The sequence below is a fragment of the Phyllobates terribilis genome, unplaced genomic scaffold (assembly GCF_046119375.1).
Source record: "Phyllobates terribilis strain yellow unplaced genomic scaffold, ASM4611937v1 Scaffold_10__3_contigs__length_209671492, whole genome shotgun sequence".
Lineage (NCBI taxonomy): Eukaryota > Metazoa > Chordata > Amphibia > Anura > Dendrobatidae > Phyllobates > Phyllobates terribilis.
In genome coordinates this window covers 139,719,403-139,738,731 of record NW_027362770.1, presented here as the reverse complement: position 1 = coordinate 139,738,731, position 19,329 = coordinate 139,719,403, and the positions used below count along the sequence as shown (strand labels likewise).

Genomic DNA, 19,329 nt, shown 5'->3' with positions numbered 1-19,329 from the left:
GATTCATGATAATATGTGCTCATTTCCCTCGGCGTCTAAATAAATAGTCATACACCTTCACTTTCCAAAAGTAATTTTTAAAAAATCGGTTTAATATGGCAAAAAAAAAGAGAACGCAGCCAGTTGAATAAGGCAGATCGTTTTGTCCCAGCCTAATGCCAATTTATTCTTGATCTAATCATCTTAGTGATCTGAGACAGACTGGTTGCTAGGGACTTGCTGCTTGACAACCGCATAGAAATGGCTACACCTGTTAGGCAATGTTTTCATTAGCAACCAGTCCGTCTCAAACAACGCGGCTGTTTATACCATGGCGGGATGGACTTTGTGCTGACAGGATAACAGTAGTCAAACTATGCCATTATCCACATCTACCATGATATTTTTTTTCCATTCTGGAATCTAACAGAAAAAGGTTCGTAAGCTTCTGTGAAACATTGGTGGTAGAATGGAGGCCTCATGGACCTCTATGTTGTCATGATTCCTCCGCTCAGTGAGTGACTGTTTTGCTGCCCTATGGAATCTGGGTCCTGCTGAGTTGTTGGTGTTTTGATTGACAGTTCGGCCGTCCAATCTTGTAATGGGCATGCTGTGCTGTCAGTACTTTGACAGCTCGGCCGTCCAATCTGTGACTGGGAGGTGCTGGGTTTTTTCCTGGTGTTCTCTCTTCTGGAGATTGCCCAGCTACTTATCTGAGCTGTCCATCTCTGATTCCTGCCAGGTGTAGTTTGTGCTTCTTGGTGAGTGTTTTCCTGATTCTGTTGCTCTGAGTTCTGATCTTCCGTTGCCTGACCCTTTGGACCGCATTCTGACTATCCCTTTGTTTTGTCCCTTTTGCATTGATCCGCTATCTCCTGGTATTTTCACCCCGGACTGTGACTTGACTTACGCCTTTGTCTTTCCCCCTGGTTTTCTATGCACTCTCTTGGTTCTGACCTCAGAACGTCTGACTCCTTTGCCTCACGGTCTGTCCGTGAGTAGGGACTAGCGTCACATATATTAGTTGTACTGAGAACGGTAATCGAAAAGTAGACTCTGTTTGGCATAAATTTTGCCAATAATATTTATGTGTACAGTCTGTGTAAAATGTAGAAACAAATTAGAGCATTTTTCTTGCATCTGAACCTAATAGAGCATTTTTTAGATACCAATTTCACACTTTGACTGTATCATGTAGATATATATAAAAAATATTTTTATCTGTACTTCGATCTCTATTGCTAACCCTAATACAATTGTTCCTAAGCCCACCCAATTAATCTGTACAAATTTCCTAACCCTATTAACTGTATATGGTTTTACCCTTACCGTAACCGCGCATTTAGCAAATTGGTCCGAGATTAGACTGCAATGCATGGACCGGCTGCAGGTCTCCAGACCCTAGCGTGACAGCTTCATATATTTCTATGAATGTGTCACGCTCAGGTTGGGAGACCCCAAAAGTGTCTGAATGTGCCATAATACACATATCCTAGCCCTAATCCTAGCAAAAATTATCTATACTAATTTCACAACCTTAACCCTAATGCATATTTAATCTGTATACATTCTCTAATTCTAGTAAAAAATGTATCTGCACACCTTTCTTAGTTCTAACATATACACATTCTGAACCCTGTATCTGATAAATTTCCTAATTCTTCCCTTGACCCTAAGGATATGTGCACACTGCAACTTTTCCAAGCTCATTCCTCAGTTATCCGGGTGAGAATCTCTGTGACAGCGGCATTTACAGCGTGCTAGCAGAGGTGCACGCCATTCCATGCACCCATCACCCCCTACACCCAGCAACGCAATCGTAGGGTGCCGATAGGCTGCTATGGCAGACCCCTGTGTCTGAAATCATGGCATTCTGTTGAAATTCAGCCATTGAATGGCCTTCAAAGGATTTTTTTTTATATACAGCAATACTGAATTATTTCTATAAACAGTATAGGAAATCAGACGACCACTTGTTCAAGTCCCCTAAGGGGACTAACAAATACAGTAAAAAGTAAAAAAAAATGTTTTAAATATATAAAAAATTTAAAATAAAAAAAACCTTAAAAATCCACCCTCTTTTTTCCCCCCATTAAAAATAAAATTATAAAAATAAAAAGTAAAACTATACATATTTTAATAAAAATACACATATTTTGTATCATAGTTTCAAGAAAAGTCCAATCTATCAAAATATAAAATTAATTATCCTGATTAGTAAACACCGTACAAAAATGCCAAAACTGTGTTTTTTTGGTTGTTGCAATGCCACAAAAAAAATCAAATAAGAAGTGATCAAAATGTTGTATCTATCCTTAAATGGTATCAATAAAAACAGCTGCTTGACCTGCAAAAGACAAGCCCTCAGACAGCTCTATAGGCTGAAAAACGAAGACATTACAAATCTAGGAAAATGACGACACAGACCAATTTTTTTTTTACAAATTTTTCTATTTTTTTCACCACTAAAAATAATAATAAAAAAATGGACAAGTTTGGTATCTCTGTAATTATACTGACTTGGAGAATCATGGTGATAGGTCATTTTTACCGCATAATGAATGGCTTGAAAATCACTAATGACCGAAATGTTAGAATTGCAATTTTACCACATTTGCAATTTTTTTAAAAAAAAATTCAGTTCTTTGGGTGGTAAAATAGTTGGTGTCATTGACAAGTACAACTCGTCCCGCAAGAAAACAAGCTCTTATACCTCTATATCGACGGGCAAAAAAAGGTCTTGGAAGAAGGGAAGGAAAAATTAAAACGCAAAAACGAAAATTAACCATGGCAAAAAGGGGTTAAAATAAAAAAGAAAACTCCCCAAAATCTAGACATTTGACTGCGTTCCTCACAAAGCGTTGCGAACAAATTGTTGCATGTCTGTTTTACTAATCTGTGCATACCACACCCATTCAGCGCTCTGTTACAGTTGCTGGACTTTTGGTCGTGTATCTATCTTGCATTGCTTATCACATCATTTTGGGAAGGGTTAACTATTGTTAAAAATTTGAAATAAAATGACATTTAACTGTGCATGTCTGAATTTGCACACTTCTTTTACTAGTTCAATTTGACTGCCATAGACGCCACACCAATACTGCCTGCTGGCCTATTTCTAATTCTGCATTCTTTATGTGTTTCAACCTAGGTAGAATTTCTCCTTATGTCTTTTTTTGGGAAAAGTTGAATAATTGTGGTTGAAAGAGATTGACAAAAGTTACTTATAGTGTTGTACAAAATGTATGGTAAAAGAAAAAGAGATAATGGCAAAGGATGGGGTAGTGCAAAATATAATAAAAAAACATACATTGGCTAAGAATGTGGAAGCTGCTAGCAGCAGCAGAATCACAATCACTGGCACTAGCTTTCCTGGCAGTAGTACTACCAAACGCAGGCTACAATTGACCTCCTTTGGCTCTGGCAAGCATAGTAATGTGCACGATGATGTACTTCCCCCCCGAAAAAGAGAAACGCGAGTTGGGTCATCTTCTGTTCCCACATTATCAGGTCGTATCTTTCGATTTAATATGTGACTTATTCCCCTATGTCGATTTCACTCTTTAGATACTCTTTGATGTTTACTGTGCGCTGATCTGTGCTATAGAGCCTATCATATGACACTGGTCTGGAGGTTAGTGCACAGTAACTAGTATACCTAATATTAATCGCCTGATTAACTTAACATGTACTTTGACTCTATCATTTATTGATCTTATGTATAATCCATGTCTATATGAGCAATGGATTTAGCCCATATTCTTTCTTATACTTGGTTTACTAGCACCCCTTAAGTCTATAGGATTGCTTTTTGTACGCCTATTTATGTGGGGTGCATTTTTGTACATATATATTTTTGGCTCATGTATATTATAATAACTTAAACCTGTGGTACCTGCTTTTATGGGATCCTTCTACTACTTCTCCTGTTTGTATATATTTTTTAACAGAAGTTTTTTAATCTAGTCTGAAATAAAGTTGTTATATTTTAATAATAATGCAGATATATTTCATTCTTGCTATCAGATGTGTGTGTAATAGGCTGCCCCTCTATATTGGATTGTAGTGTGCAGGAAGTAGAGGGTGTAATGGAATTAATGGCACATTACTTGTCTCAGTGACAACAGGATGATGTTATGTGGCGCCCCTGAGGGCTCGACCGCCACAGGGATGCTGCACCTCTTTACTGGGGTGTAGTGTTCCTCCTCTGAGGTAAGAACAGTGCAATGGTCAGGACCCCACCTCCACATCCAACACCACATTTCTCCCACCAGAGGGGGCTAGTAGGCATTAGAGTGCCGCCCCTACTGGAAAATGGGAGACTGGGGAACCAAGAGATAGGGGGAACCAATTAGTGGGTGAGGGTGGGGGACTCACATTTTAGTGACACTTAATATTTAAGACAGCCATCTTGGCTCGTGGTTCTTGATTGTGATCTCCCTCCCTGAACGTGGATCCTGTGTGGACCTGCAGCGGATGGAGACACGGCCCTCGTACCCTGGCCTTGGGTCGAGGGGCAGGTTGCAGATAACGTATGTCTCAACCCGGTCAAGGACCATGACCAAGAAGGCCCGGAGCTTAGGAGTGTAGCTCCACCGCAAATGGATCCCAGGGGGATGCAGACGGAGCGGTGTACGCCACCTGTCCTCGCTATTCTGGCCAAGTCAGAGGGATTCCGGCCCCCGACACCTGACCTTGCTACTCTACGTTCTGGTCAGGGAAGCCCGGTAGGCCCAGAGGATCCCACCGGGTAACGGAAGGAGCGGAGCTGCCACCCGTACTCTTTTTCTGAGCGAAGTCCAGAGGGAGACCCGGCCTATCTACACACACACAGACAGGGAAGGACCCAGTCTGAAGTCTAGGAACACTCTGGTGCGGGGTCCTGATTGAACACTTGAATTACTCGGAGGTTGTCGGACCCCCGTTCCTGGTGACCACAGATCTCCGCGAGGAGCAGGGACAAGCCTTGCAGCTGTACTCTCCACTGTGAGTAAAAACCCTGGAAGTCAACCCCTATGGCATCCAGACTCTTTATTCTGCACTGCACCGCGCTATGCAGCACCAGACCTCCTACACTACAACCCCCTCCATCCTGTCTCTCAGCCCTGAGGCCCTGCTCCGCCTGTGGGGAGTAGTATCAACGTCGGCTGACACAACATCCCGCCTCAGAGGACTGCAGCAGCGCTGGTGGCCTTCACCAGGTACCACAGGTGGCGTAGTCGATAGCAAACACTCAACCCTGATAAGCCCGTACCACCCTTTTTAATGTGACGGCCCTGAGCACGGAGCGGGTCCGGGCCACGGCTGCACCCCACCAAAACACAGGACCCGGCTCTGAGTAATCCCCCATCTTCCCAGGGTTAGGGCTGTGAGCGTCACAGTTACCTCTGACAGCGACACTATCAGTTTGAGTCAGTGTTCTGCAAAAGGTCTGCCTGATTACAAATAACTAACAGGGATAAGTTAGTTACTCCGGGTTTACCAACTTTTTCTATGGTGAAATCACTTTAAAATTACTGAGGATACAATCGTAGGAAACTTTAGTCTTTTCAGGACGATAAGAGGCTTTGCAATATTGTGAGTTGCTGCGAATCAAATTTTTGGGAAAAATTAATTGAAAAGATTTGATCATCTAGTGATAACTTCAAATGTTGAGAAATAACCCTATAACCAAATATATATCAGGTGTCAATGTCATTTAAGACAATAGTATGTGGTGCAATGTTCTTCAATGTAATTTGTTTAAAAACCCAAATGTTTGTTAGACAGAGAGGAGTAAAATTTTTCTACCATATATTCAATGACCACCATGTGATGCCAATTTAAATATATATACATTGGAATCTTCTGGTCTAAGCTGGTACCCGCTATCACTTTATCTTTTATCAGTGGTTGCATAAGCATGTTCTCACTTATAGAGTATGGTCTAATATATACTCCAATCCTAAAAATCTATGTTATTAAAGACTCCCGTTGTTTCCTGTGGAAATATAGGGTACAAATAAACGAAATAGGAGGGTCTAACAGTCGTTCTGTAACCACTAGTGTTGAGCATTCCGATACTGAAATATCGGGTATCGGCCGATATTCACTGTATCGGAATTCCGATACTTAATTCCGATACTTTTATAATATCGAATACCGGAATCGGAAGTTCCCATAATGCCTGCGCTCTGCAGTGCTGTGAAGGATGACAAGCTGGATGGCAGCGCTCAGCTGCGATCCAGCTTGTCATCAGAATGCCATCCCAGCGTGGGAGAATTCTCCTGATTGTTTAAAAGCCGGCGGGCGGTAAAAAGCCGCCGGCTTTTAAACAATCACACAGCCCCATACTGCTTCCCCGCAGCCTCCCACCCCGATCCTCCGCTCCCCTCGCCACCTCCAATCCCAATCGTAAATTAGGACCGGGCGGGGAGCGCAGCACCAAGGAGCGAAGGACCCGGGCGGGGAAGCCGGCAGTGAAAAGACTTCACCGCCGGCTTTCCCGTTCTGTGCTGCGCTTTCCCGCCGGTTATTTCAAATGAACAGCTGAGGTATCAGGTGATGCCGATCAGCTGTTCATTTGAAGTAGCCGCGGTGCCCTCAGAGGGTTCATGTGAGTTCATGCTTGACTGCATGAACTCACATGAACTTTCCCACGGCCGCACAGGTCAGCCTCACCTCCCAGACCCGTCATGATTAGTGTGTGCGGGGTGTGTGTGTGCGGGGTGTGTGTGTGTGCGGGGTGTGTGTGTGTGCGGGGTGTGTGTGTGTGCGGGGTGTGTGTGCGGGGTGTGTGTGTGCGGGGTGTGTGTGTGTGCGGGGTGTGTGTGCGGGGTGTCTGTGCGTGCAGGCAGACATAGGCCGATGTGACACTACTACTCCCATCGGCCTATGTCTGTCCCCCGTCCACTCGTGCCAGCAGGATCAGCTCGATGGGAGCAGTAGTTCCCATCAGCCTGATCCTGCTATATAAATTGCCCTACTGTGTCCCCAATAAATGTTAGATACATGTCATTGGTGGCCAGTGGTTACCTAAAAGAAATTAGTTTATACATTACCTGTCCCCGCCGATCGTCACCTAAAATAAAGTAAAAAATAAAAAACGACACCTATACTCACCTAGACACCTAATTCCCCGAAGCCATCGATCTCCTGTAATAAAATATAAAATAATAAACCACAACCTTATCCTTACCCCTCCGTAGCAGTCCACGAGTGTCCCACGAAGATCTCCAGTTCAGAGCAGCCACATAGAATGTGACCGCTCTGAACCGCTGCCGCCGCTAGAATGACGGGGCCGTAAGGGTTCACCAGAGTTAAGGCAGCGCTGCTCCGGTTAGCTGCTTTACGGCACTGCTGTATCGTGAGAAATTCCCACGGTACAGCACTGCCGTAAAGGAGGTCTCCGGAGCTGCGCTGCCTGAATGCACTCCGGTAACCTCAGTCAGTGGCTCCCGCTGCCGGGAGCGGACGTGTTCCCGGCAGCGTGAGCTTACAGCAGCCATGCACAGCTGTCACCATCTCCAGATGTGACAGCTGTGCATGGGAGATCAGCGCAGGAACGTGGACAGGTAACTATTTTTTTTTAGTAAACTAAGAATTAAATAAAATGGTGTTTTATTTCAAATAAATTATTTTTTTCTGGGTGTAGTGTGTTTTTTCTTTTTAACACTTTGTAGGTTAGTAATGGGGGTGTCTTATAGACACCCATCATTACTAACCTGGGCTTCATGGCAGCTGGCGCTGACATGAACCCCACCACTATTACCCCCTGCCACCGCACCAGGGCAGCGTGGAAGAGCGAGGCTAAGTGCCAGAATTGGCGCATCCTATGGATGCGCCATTTCTGGGGCGGCTGACGGCTGGTGTTTCTAGCCTGGGAGGGGGCCAATATTCATGGCACCCTTCCTGAGCTATTAATATCAGCCCCCAGCTGTCTGCCTAGCCTTTGCTAGCTATTAAAATAGGGGGGACCCCACGTCATTTTTTTTGGGGGGGTCCCCCATTTTAATAGCTAGTAAAGGCTAGGTATTCAGCTGGGGGCTGATATTAGTAGCCTGGGAAGCTCCGTGGGTTTTACCCCCTTCCCAGGCTTCAAACATCTGCCCCAGCCGTCTGCTTAACCTCCGCTAGAGACTAAAATTATGGGGGATCCCACGCCATTTTTTTTTAAAATAAATCCTTTATTTTAACACTAAATGACATTTGAGGACTTAATAAAGATGCAGTCCCTAAATTATTATTTATTTTTTAATAAATTTTTCCCAAAACTTTTGACGTGGGCTTCGCCATATTTTTGTATGCCAGCCAGGTACAGCATCCAGCTTCTATGAACGCGCCATTTTCCGGGGCGGCCGCGGACTGCAATTTTCAGCGGGGGGCAGAAAGCTTGGGCCTCCCTGCGCTGCAGATTCCATCCCCCAGCTGCCTAGTTGTACCTGGCTGGACACAAAAATAGGGAGAAGCCCCACGTTTTTTTTTTTTTAATTATTTCATGAAATTCATGGAATAATTAAGAAAAAAAGGGCTTCCCTATATTGTTGTGTCTGGCCAGGTACAAATAGGCAGCTGGTGGTTGGGGGCAGCCCGTTCCTGCCTGCTGTACCTGGCTGGACACAAATATAGTGTGAAGCCCCACGTCAATTTTTTTTTAATTATTTCAGGAATTTCATGAAATAATTAAAAAAAAATTGACGTGGGGCTTCGCACTATATTTGTGTCCAGCCAGGTACAGCAGGCAGGAACGGGCTGCCCCCAACCACCAGCTGCCTATTTGTACCTGGTTGGACACAACAATATAGGGAAGCCCTTTTTTTCTTAATTATTTCATGAATTTCATGAAATAATTAAAAAAAAAAAATACGTGAAGCTTCTCCCTATTTTTGTGTCCAGCCAGGTACAACTAGGCAGCTGGGGGATGGAATCTGCAGCGCAGGGAGGCCCAAGCTTTCCCCCCCCCCCCCCCGCTGAAAATTGCAGTCCGCAGCCACCCCGGAAAATGGCGCGTTCATAGAAGCTGGATGCTGTACCTGGCTGGCATACAAAAATATGGCGAAGCCCACGTCAAAAGTTTTGGGAAAAATTAATTAAAAAATAAATAATAATTTAGGGACTGCATCTTTATTAACTCCTCAAATGTCATTTAGTGTTAAAATAAAGGATTTATTTTAAAAAAAATTGACGTGGGGCTTCGCCCTATATTTGTGTCCAGCCAGGTACAGCAGGCAGGAATGGGCTGCCCCCAACCACCAGCTGCCTATTTGTACCTGGTTGGACACAACAATATAGGGAAGCCCTTTTTTTCTTAATTATTCCATGAATTTCATGAAATAATTAAAAAAAAAAATGCTTGGGGCTTCGCCCTATTTTTGTGTCCAGCCAGATACAACTATGCAGCTGGGGGCTGGAATCCGCAGCGCAGGGAGACCCAAGCTTTCTGGGCCACCCCCGCTGCAAATTGCAGTCCGCAGCCGCCCCAGAAAATGGCGCGTTCATTGAAGCGCCATCTTCTGGCGCTGTACCCAACTCATCCAGGGCCCTGGTGCGGTGGCTCACTGGGTAATAAAGGGGTTAAGGCCAGCTTGGTATTATCAGCTGGCCCTAAGCCCAAAATTCATGGGGTCACGCCAATATTAGACATGACCACCATGAATTTCTAGTAAAGTATTTAAAAAAACACAACACCCAGAAAAAAGTCCTTTAATTGAAATAAACACACAATTCTTTATTGTTCTAAATTAAACCATACTTACCATCACGCCCATTCCAGCTGAAGCCAACGATCTCCTGCAATAAAAGTAAAATAATAAAGCAACCTCATCCTTACCTTTCCATGGCTCCCACGACAGCTTCAGCTCTGCTACATCGAGATGACAGGCTAGACCGCAGCAGAACGCTGCCATCCATCCTGTCATCCCGCAGACACTGAGAAGCACAGGCATGCTTGTGCTCCTCAATGTCTGGCTGTGACGGCATAAAGATGAGCCGAGGTCATGTCCAATGAACTCAGCTCACCTCATGTACGTCACTGACAGCGTGGGAAAATTCTCCTGCACTCAGCACTTCAGCGTGAGAATTTTCCCACACTGTCAGTGACGTGCATGAGGTGAGCTGAGTTCATTGGACATGACCTCACCTCATGTATGTCACTGACAGCGTGGGAGAATTCTCACGCTGAAGCGCTGAGTGCAGGAGAACTTTCCCACGCTGTCAGTGACGTGCATGAGGTGAGCTGAGTTCATTGGACATGAACTCGGCTCATCTGGATGACGTCACAGAGAGACACTGAGGAGCGCAAGCATGCCTGCGCTTCTCAGTGTCCGCGGGATGACAGGCTGGATGGCAGCTTTCTGCTGCGGTCCATCCTGTCATCTCGATGTAGCAGAGCTGGAGCTGTCCTGGGAACCATCGAAAGGTAAGGATGAGGTTGCTTTATTATTTTTCTTTTATTGCAGGAGATCGTTGGCTTCAGCTGGAATGGGCGTGATGGTAAGTATGGTTTAATTTAGAACAATAAAGAATTGTGTCTTTATTTCAATTAAAGGACTTTACTCTGGGTGTTTGTGTTTTCTTTTAACTTTGACTATGGGGTTAGTAATGGGGGTGTCTTATAGACGCCTCTCCATTACTAACCTGGGCTTGATGTCAGCTGGCATTATAAGCTGACATCAACCCCAACCCTATTACCCCCTGCCACCGCACCAGGGCAGCGTGGAAGAGCGAGGCTAAGTGCCAGAATTGGCGCATCCTATGGATGCGCCATTTCTGGGGCGGCTGACGGCTGGTGTTTCTAGCCTGGGAGGGGGCCAATATTCATGGCACCCTTCCTGGGCTATTAATATCAGCCCCCAGCTGTCTGCCTAGCCTGTGCTAGCTATTAAATTAGGGGGGACCCCACGTTATTTTTTTGGGGGGGTTCCCCCATTTTAATAGCTAGTAAAGGCTAGGTATTCAGCTGGGGGCTGATATTAGTAGCCTGGGAAGCTCCGTGGGTATTACCCCCTTCCCAGGCTTCAAACATTTGCCCCAGCTGTCTGCTTAACCTCCGCTAGAGCCTAAAATTAAGGGGAACCCCACGCCAATTTTTTTTTAAATAAATCCTTTATTTTAACACTAAATGACAAGTACAGTAATCAACACTGTCACTGTACTTCATATATATGTGACTGACATGTTTCTATCTATCTAATCTATGTGTGATTCTCTATTCTTTCTGTTCTAAATTGTCGGGTACAGATGCTGAATTGCCGGCCGGCTTTCTTAAAGAGACGGTGCATGAAAACACTATTATTTTTTTAAATAAATCCTTTACACTAAATGACAAGTACAGTAAGCAACACTGTCACTGTACTTCATATATATGTGACTGACATGTTTCTATCTATCTAATCTATGTGTGAAGCTCTATTCTTTCTGTTATAAATTGTCGGGTACCGCTGCTGAATTGCCGGCCGGCTTTTTTAAAGAGACGGTGCACGAAAACACTAATATTTTTTTTAATAAATCCTTTACACTAAATGACAAGTACAGTAAGCAACACTGTCACTGTACTTCATATATATGTGACTGACATGTTTCTATCTATCTAATCTATGTGTGATGCTCTATTCTTTCTGTTGTAAATTGTCGGGTACCGGTGTATGCCGCTGATGAATTGCCGGCTTTTCATGTCATTCTACATTATTCTTAGTTGTTTTACTTCATGTAGAATTAACCTACAAGGAAAGAAAGGGTTTATTTTCATTCCGATATTTGTGTCCCATTGACTTGCATTGGTTTCCGGTATCGGAATCGGCGATATCCGATACTTTTTGGGTATCGGCCCGATCCAATCCGATACGATATTTCCTGATATCGGAAGGTATCGCTCAACACTAGTAACCACCCAAAGACCGCTTGATCTTTATAAATCCACTCAATCATGCTTTCAAGCTGTGTTCTCGGTTTAGCGACCCTTTTAATAAGAACAATTGCCAGACCAAGCATTTGTTTCTATCAGCCTTCAATATTCTTTGTTTCCATGTAACAGCTGTTGTTCTTCTCAGCTCGTATACAAGCTTAGATTAACGCACGAATTACCCCAGATTTGGCCGAGACGTCCTGGAAAATTAGCCGAGCAGATACACAAGAGGCATTACATCTGCAACGATCTTAAAGATAAACTATCATATGTTGCCATTTACTAAGCCGGGGTTCCTGAGCTATAAGGTAAAGACAATGGTACGTTGTGAAACAGCTTATTATGAGCCAGGATCTGAAAAACAATGATAATGTGCGAATGTGTAAATAATATTGTGGTGGGAATGATCTAGGAATGCCACCGAAAACCTAGCCACAGATATAAAGATTAATTGGTAATGATCTGGAAAAATTGGAAAAATGCTCTGGGGAACTTGGCAGGTCTGTCTGTCATATGGACAACTAACTGATTTTAATATTTATGACGTGTAATACGTAAAAAAGAGGTCAGCCACTACTTTTCCATTGATGGCCTACCCTTGGGATAGGCCATCAATATCTGATCGGTGGAGGTGTGACGCTTGCCACCCCTGCCGATCAGCTGTTACCGGCGGCGGCTGGAAGTTCTTGACTGCTGCTGGAACACAGCAGCTCTGCATTCCTATAGTGACCGCGGCCGGGTCCTGGGGTATGAATAAGGGGTGGATCTGTAGTACCTGGCTGTGGGCCCCATTTTGATGGAGCTGCTATTTTTAGGCCGGTGTCAGTAACAGCTGATTAGCGTGGGTGCCGGGTGTCGCACCCCCGCCGATCAAATATTGATGGCCTATCCTAAGGAGGCCATTAATAAAAAAGAAGTGGTCAAATTCTTAAATTTTTCCCTTTGATACTGCTGAAGAGGAGACATACGCTTGCTCAGACTATACCAAATGATCCATTCTGATCGTTGAGAGCTCAACAGTGGTACATCCTGTGATCAGTTCTTCATCACACAACCCCAAAAATGATATTATTTAAGGTGGGCAATATTTTTCATAATAAAATTTTATCTGTTTCTAGAACCTTGTGATTGTGTTTGTACTTGAAATTCTACGTCATGGGGAACACAGTATATACAATGAAGACAGTCATAGATACTACAGTATTTCCTTTGAAAAATGGACTGTGATTTGGGTTCCACCAATCCCCCTTTCATAGGCAGTGCACACTTGCATAAAGCTATCCCATAGGTAGCCTAAATAGTCAAAATTTCACCACTCTTAAAATACATGGTAGGCAAACAAGCCCCAAGTTCTTATCTCTTGGAAAGATGGCTGATATGAAGACAAGGATCACCAGAAAGAAGAGAGGGTGTCCATTTTGACTTTGTTATCGGTTCTATTATCCAAATGTAGCCCTCTAATTGTATCACTTCAGACATTAGGAATTACAGAATTATTATTAACAACTTGCCTTTGGTTTCTTCCAGTCCACACGAGGTTGTTCTCGGCCATCATAGCTTTTCCACTGTTGTAAGATCTGAGACACTCTGGCGTCTGTGTAGTTGACCAGTTGAAAACCCGTAACATTGGCTCCTGCTTCTTTAAATTTCTGCAATTCGATGTCCATAAAACCCTGAAAAATGTACAATTTGTGTGTAAGGGCATGAGTTTATAAATTATGAATGTGTTGTAAGAATAGTTGTTTTGTCCTGGATGTTGCGAAGATTGTTCTAGGTCTTCTGCATTTGGTGATATGTCTAGGATTTTTTATTGACTTTGTTACCCAATCATTTTTGGATTATGCTTTGATTTTGGTATATTTGTCTTATAAAACATTAAGGTAACCTTTTTACTGTATGGTCAGAGTTCAACTGAGGTGTTTTGGGTCTACTCTGAAATGTCTTATTAGGGTTCACCCCCAAAATACAATCACCCACCTATACAAAACAAGGGTATAGCTTAATGCTTTTTCTTGTAATATCCTCACTGTCAATAGGCAAAATGGCTAACTTGTGGCATAACTTAAAAATGCTGAATATTTGAGCAAGTGATTCTGCTAACTGTTGGCTTCCGATTGGATTACTCTATGCTGAACTTCATAAATTCTCTTTTGGCTACAGGTAATTATTGAGTCGGGACTTGGACCCACCCAATGTGTAAAAGACTAATGGACTAATATCAAATATATTTAGGGCCTGATTTATCAAAGCCTTTATGCCAGAAACCTGGCCAGAAACCAACGCGAGGCTGTGCAAAAAAACTTTGTGACCTTTGGCATTTTCACGCCATTTTTGCCCAGCTCCAACAAAGTGTGAAGAACTTGGCCAAGATGAGGGCATGTCGAGGCATGGTGACACAGACTCGGCAAATTAATGATGAGCATTCCTTACACCAACAATCTTACTCCAGTCTCAGACTAGAGGAAGATTTGTGAAAAGGAGTAGACACGGAAATACACGCCTCTTCACAACTTGCCTAATACATTAAGAGGCATCTCTCTCAATAAATGAAGTGCCTTGCATTCTACTCCATGCCCCTATCAAGACTGGCATGAAAAACATTGGTCTTGATGAATTGGCACCTTAGTGTATAACTTAATTTTAAATAAACTGTTTGACCTGGTCAGCCTGTTTTCATAGAAGTGGTCCCACAAGAAGTAGTTGATGATGGGGTAATTTCCAACTTCTGGGACCCTCTCAGGCTAACTATTATCCTCTCAATGGCTAGAAGAGAAATTCTACCAACCCATTGATATGAGCCAATGGATTCAGATTGGTTTGCTCTATGCTGGAACTCATCGGTTTTGTTTGAGGAATATTCCTGGGTCAGAACCCAATATGTTAAACACTAATATCAACTAAGGTAAGTTGGGCAATTACTATCAAACTTTGGTTATATCAGTGGATAACTTAATTTCTTCGAATGGTTCTTTGATCTTGTCCATCTCTTATGAAAGAGGACTTACACGAAGGAGTTGGCTTTTCCTTGGGTATTTTTGTTGGCTTTTCCTTGAGAGGCCATTACTTAAGAAATTAAACCAACTCATGGAAATTAGCTAATGATCCATCAGTTTAAAACATGGGAAAGATAGGATTTGCTCTTTGTAGAGTATAGCCTCCCAATCCACATTAGACTATGTAAGTGAAACCCACCAATAACAAAGGGTTCTGGCGACAGTCCAATTTGTATTGGGATCCACCATATCTGAGTTTGGACTGTTGATCCTTTTGTTATCCCTGAGATAGGCCACCAGAAGACAAGTTGGGCAGTAGCTCTCTCACAGAGAACACATATGCATGGGACAGTCAGGCGAGATAGCTGTTGGCCAAACCAACGTTTGGCCAACAGCTATCGAAAGTGTATGAGGGGCTTCTCTCCATTACCACCTGCTAGATCAGAAGTCCTGAGTATATGTCCATCTATATGCATTAGTGGGGTAAACTAAAAAGGGGACAAATACTACATAGTGTACCTTCTCGATTCTTTATCACCAGTCACTAGTTGTCTCCTAACGCCTAATATTTTGCAGTTATCGATATCTACTTTAAACTCTAAGCTAATTATATTGTATAACTCATTAAAAAATACTGAAGATAATTAATTTTGAGTCATTTATTTCCTGCATTTCAAAGTAAATGAATTGGAAATGTCTTTTGTACACTTTTTTTATACACCGTGCATTCTGTACAAATTGGAAATATTTTTTATTTTGTTTTCTGCAACAAAGGCTACAATTTCATAGCAGCTGCTAACATGCACAGAACGCCGCGGCGCGGCATTGTTCATCGGTTCCTTTGGCAACACATGCAAAGTAATGCATTCACCACATGCTTATCAACAATGCTTCCATTTGCACAATGACCCAGCACAGAACAAACTCCAACCGTGAAACCCGCCTCTGCAAATTCCCCTAAAATCCTATACTTCACTTACCAGGTTTGCAAGAATATAATGATATCCGACAATGTTTTTTTCTAGCTTGATGATCTGCAAGGAAGAGAAATCTGGTTAATTACTATCACAGCTTCATTGAACACATTGTGGAAAATGGTGTAGGCGTTCTGGAGCCTTACGTAACCGAACGTGTGGTCAAGAAAAAAAAAATGACAGGAGAACAGACTGCACCGGGTAATGGAATAAAACAGACTGAAATGACTGAGAGACGTCAAATACAAGATGTACCATATACAATGAATGAAAATAATATAATAAAAACATATATAAATTTACAACATATAGCAACTCTAGGAAGGTATTGTTTCTCCTCGCTAAGATCCAGATGTACAAGCAATGTTCCCTGGATAAAAAAATATGCAAAACGGCTCTTCTCCAGAAGTAAGAAAACTATCTCCAATGCCAACTATGAGCAACACTGTAAGTTTAAGTCCAACCCTTGATGAAGCATGACTAGGATATTGGCGAAACGAATCAGGACAGAGGAGGGTTCTAGAAGAAGTCAGAGTCCTACTCTGTACTGACCAGGAGCAAACATTCTGTAACGGTGATATCTACAGACTGACGGTCTGACTACTAGGCAAATTTCAAGGCTCCATAATGGTTGCCTACAGTGTACTATAGGTGGCACTAAGGAAGTGTCTTTCTGTCCTTTAACGGAGAGGTATTTTGCATACTTTGTCCAAAAGAGCAATGTCTTTTACACTCCCTACTGGTTGAGTCTTTGCATGGAGAAGCACTACCAAGAAAAAGCTCTTGCACTGAAGAACCAAATGGACTCACACTGCACAAGTCTGCATTGGTGCCTGGTAGGCAAAGGGTGCAGAACCGTGAACCGGGTGCAAAAGTTTGTTGCAGAAACTTCTGTGATCTGCAATCAGGTGTTCTATACACCTGAAGAGAATGTGCAGCATGCACATGGGTTTGTGCAACCCTATCATATTCATTTTCATCTTCATTACTGAAATTTCACTGTTAATTCGTCTCCACCCCTATAAATTCTTCTCTGCCCAAGCTCATATTTTTTCTAACTTGATTGCTTATCTATTTCACAATCTAATGTAAACTTATCACTCTCCAGACAAGTTCCCCACAGTGCTGCACCATCCAGCATCTACTCGCTCATCTCTGTCTACCACTCTATACATACTGTCCACAGTGCTGCACCATTCTGCCTCTTCTCCGTTAACTCTGTCTACCACCCTAGATGTACTCTTCACAGAGCGGCACCATCTCTGTCTACACCCTACACATAGACATGTGGTCAAAATTGTTGGTACCCCTCGTTTAATCACATTATTTTCAGGGGTACCATCATTTCTGTCCAGGCCTATTTCATGAGTTTAATTTTTTTTTAAATTCTGTGGAAGCAGAAAAGCAATGTCTGACTTTCATTTGTTCATTTTCATAGATTTTTAATTTATCATTACTTTTGTCAGATTCAAGTTATTTCTGTGACCATTGTGGGTTTTTCTTTCATTAAACGAGGGGTACCAACAATTTTGACCATGTGTGTACTCTTCACAGTGCTACACCATCCTGCATCTGCTCCCTCATCTCTGTCTACCACCCTACATGTACTCTCCACAGTGCAGCACCATCCTGAATCTCCTCCCTCCCTCATCTGTCTACGACCCTACGTGTACTTTCCACAGTGAGGCACCATTCAGCATCTCCTCCCTTAACCCTGTCTCCCATCATACATGTATTCTCCAGAGTGCTGAACCACTCTGCCTCTCCTCCCTCATCTGTCTATCACCCTCCATGTACTCTCCACAGTGCGGCACTATCCTGCATTTACTCCCGCATCTGTCTACCTCCCTACATGTACTCTCCACTGTGCGACACCATCCTACATCTGCTCCCTCCATTCTGTCTACAACCCTACATGTACTCATCTGCAGTGTGGCACCATCTTGCATCTCCTCCCTCATCTGTCTACCACCCTATATGTACTCTTCACAGTACGACACCATCCTGCATCTCCTCTCTCATCTGTCTACCACCTTACATGTTCTCTCCACAGTGCGGCACCATCCTGCATTTCCTCCCGCATCTGTCTACCACCCTACATGTACACTCCACTGTGCGAGACCATCCTACATCTGCTCCCTCCATTCTGTCTACCACCCCACATGTACTCACCGCAGTGCGACACCATCATGCATCTGCTCTCTCCACTCTGTCTACCACCTTACATGTACTCATCCGCAGTGCGGCACCATCTTGCATTTCCTCTCTCATCTGTCTACCACCCTACATGTACTCTCCACAGTGCGACACCATCCTGCATCAGCTCCCTCCACTCTGTCTACCACCTTACATGTACTCATCCGCAGTGCGGCACCATCTTGCATTTCCTCTCTCATCTGTCTACCACCCTACATGTACTCTCCATAGTGTGACACCATCCTGAATCAGCTTTCTCCACCTGTCTACCACCTTACATGTACTCATCCGCAGTGCGGCACCATCTTGCATCTCCTCTCTCATCTGTCTACCACCCTACATGTACTCTCCACAATGTGACACCATCCTGCATCTTCTCCTCCCTCCACTCTGTCTACCACTCTACCTGTTATCTCCATTCCGTCACTGATTTAAGACCAACATCCTTCAAAATCTGAACTTTCCATGCCTGTCTCCAGGACTTTTCTTATGCTGCACCAGTTTTCTGGAATACACTACCCCAGAAATCCTAAATGGGAAGAACATTTAGCCTCTATACAAATATTGCTTTTGGATGCTTTGAAACCTAGGTCATCTGGCAACAATACTACAGTAGACACCGTTCTTACATTTTTCCAATGATAGCCATATTTGATTTTCACACCTAATTCTATCAAGTAGGGTTTACGGTCTGAAATCTAATGTGTAAAGTATCCATACAACAGATAATTCAGACAAAGATGGTAGCCAGTGTTCCATAAATATTGTACAGCAGCTGACTTTGCGGACAATGTCAACACTACCTGGGTGAGGATGGCATTCAGTCGTTCCGACTCGCAATCTATTACAACCTGACGGTCTTTGCTTTTGTCCAGATCTTGAAAAAGCAAGCGGTAGCCTTCCTCTGTGGTGGTGAGTATGTTTACTGCTGTCACTTGCCAATTTTTCTCTGCTGCTGTATCTAATACTTTTTGGAGAACAGATAAACCTGGAAACAGAAGAGTTAAAGGGGTTTTCTGGGAGAAAGAAAATTACTAAATTAATTTTCTACATGTAATTCAAATGTCTTATTCCCTAACCATAGGATAGGGGATAACTTGCTGATTGCAGGGGATCAAACCACTGGAACCCCCATCGATCTCAAGAATGAGACTTCGGAACCCTGAACACGGAATTCTGGAAAGTCCATATGCTTGACCTCTGCTCCATTTACTCTCCAATTCGATAAGAGGAATCCCTTTATTGAAAGTTCCTAAAGGGCCATTATAATAAAACCAGCTGCCTAATATTCAAGTAAATGGGAGTA

The 19,329-nt window shown here is 43.2% G+C and overlaps 1 protein-coding gene across 5 annotated transcripts in view; it reads right to left on the bottom strand.

Annotated features, from left to right (window-relative positions):
• Window positions 1-19,329, bottom strand: part of GRIA1 (glutamate ionotropic receptor AMPA type subunit 1) — a 375,264-nt gene that overhangs the window by 114,587 nt on the left and 241,348 nt on the right. For 3 of the 5 annotated variants that reach the window (XM_073649840.1, XM_073649841.1, XM_073649844.1), the window contains exons 4-6: window positions 18,824-19,011; window positions 15,834-15,887; window positions 13,372-13,533 (exon numbers count right to left, since the gene is read on the bottom strand). In XM_073649840.1, coding sequence (XP_073505941.1) covers window positions 13,372-13,533; window positions 15,834-15,887; window positions 18,824-19,011 — 404 coding nt within the window. The remainder of the gene's footprint in view (window positions 1-13,371; window positions 13,534-15,833; window positions 15,888-18,823; window positions 19,012-19,329) is intronic. The other 2 variants (XM_073649842.1, XM_073649843.1) reach the window with 1 other exon arrangement.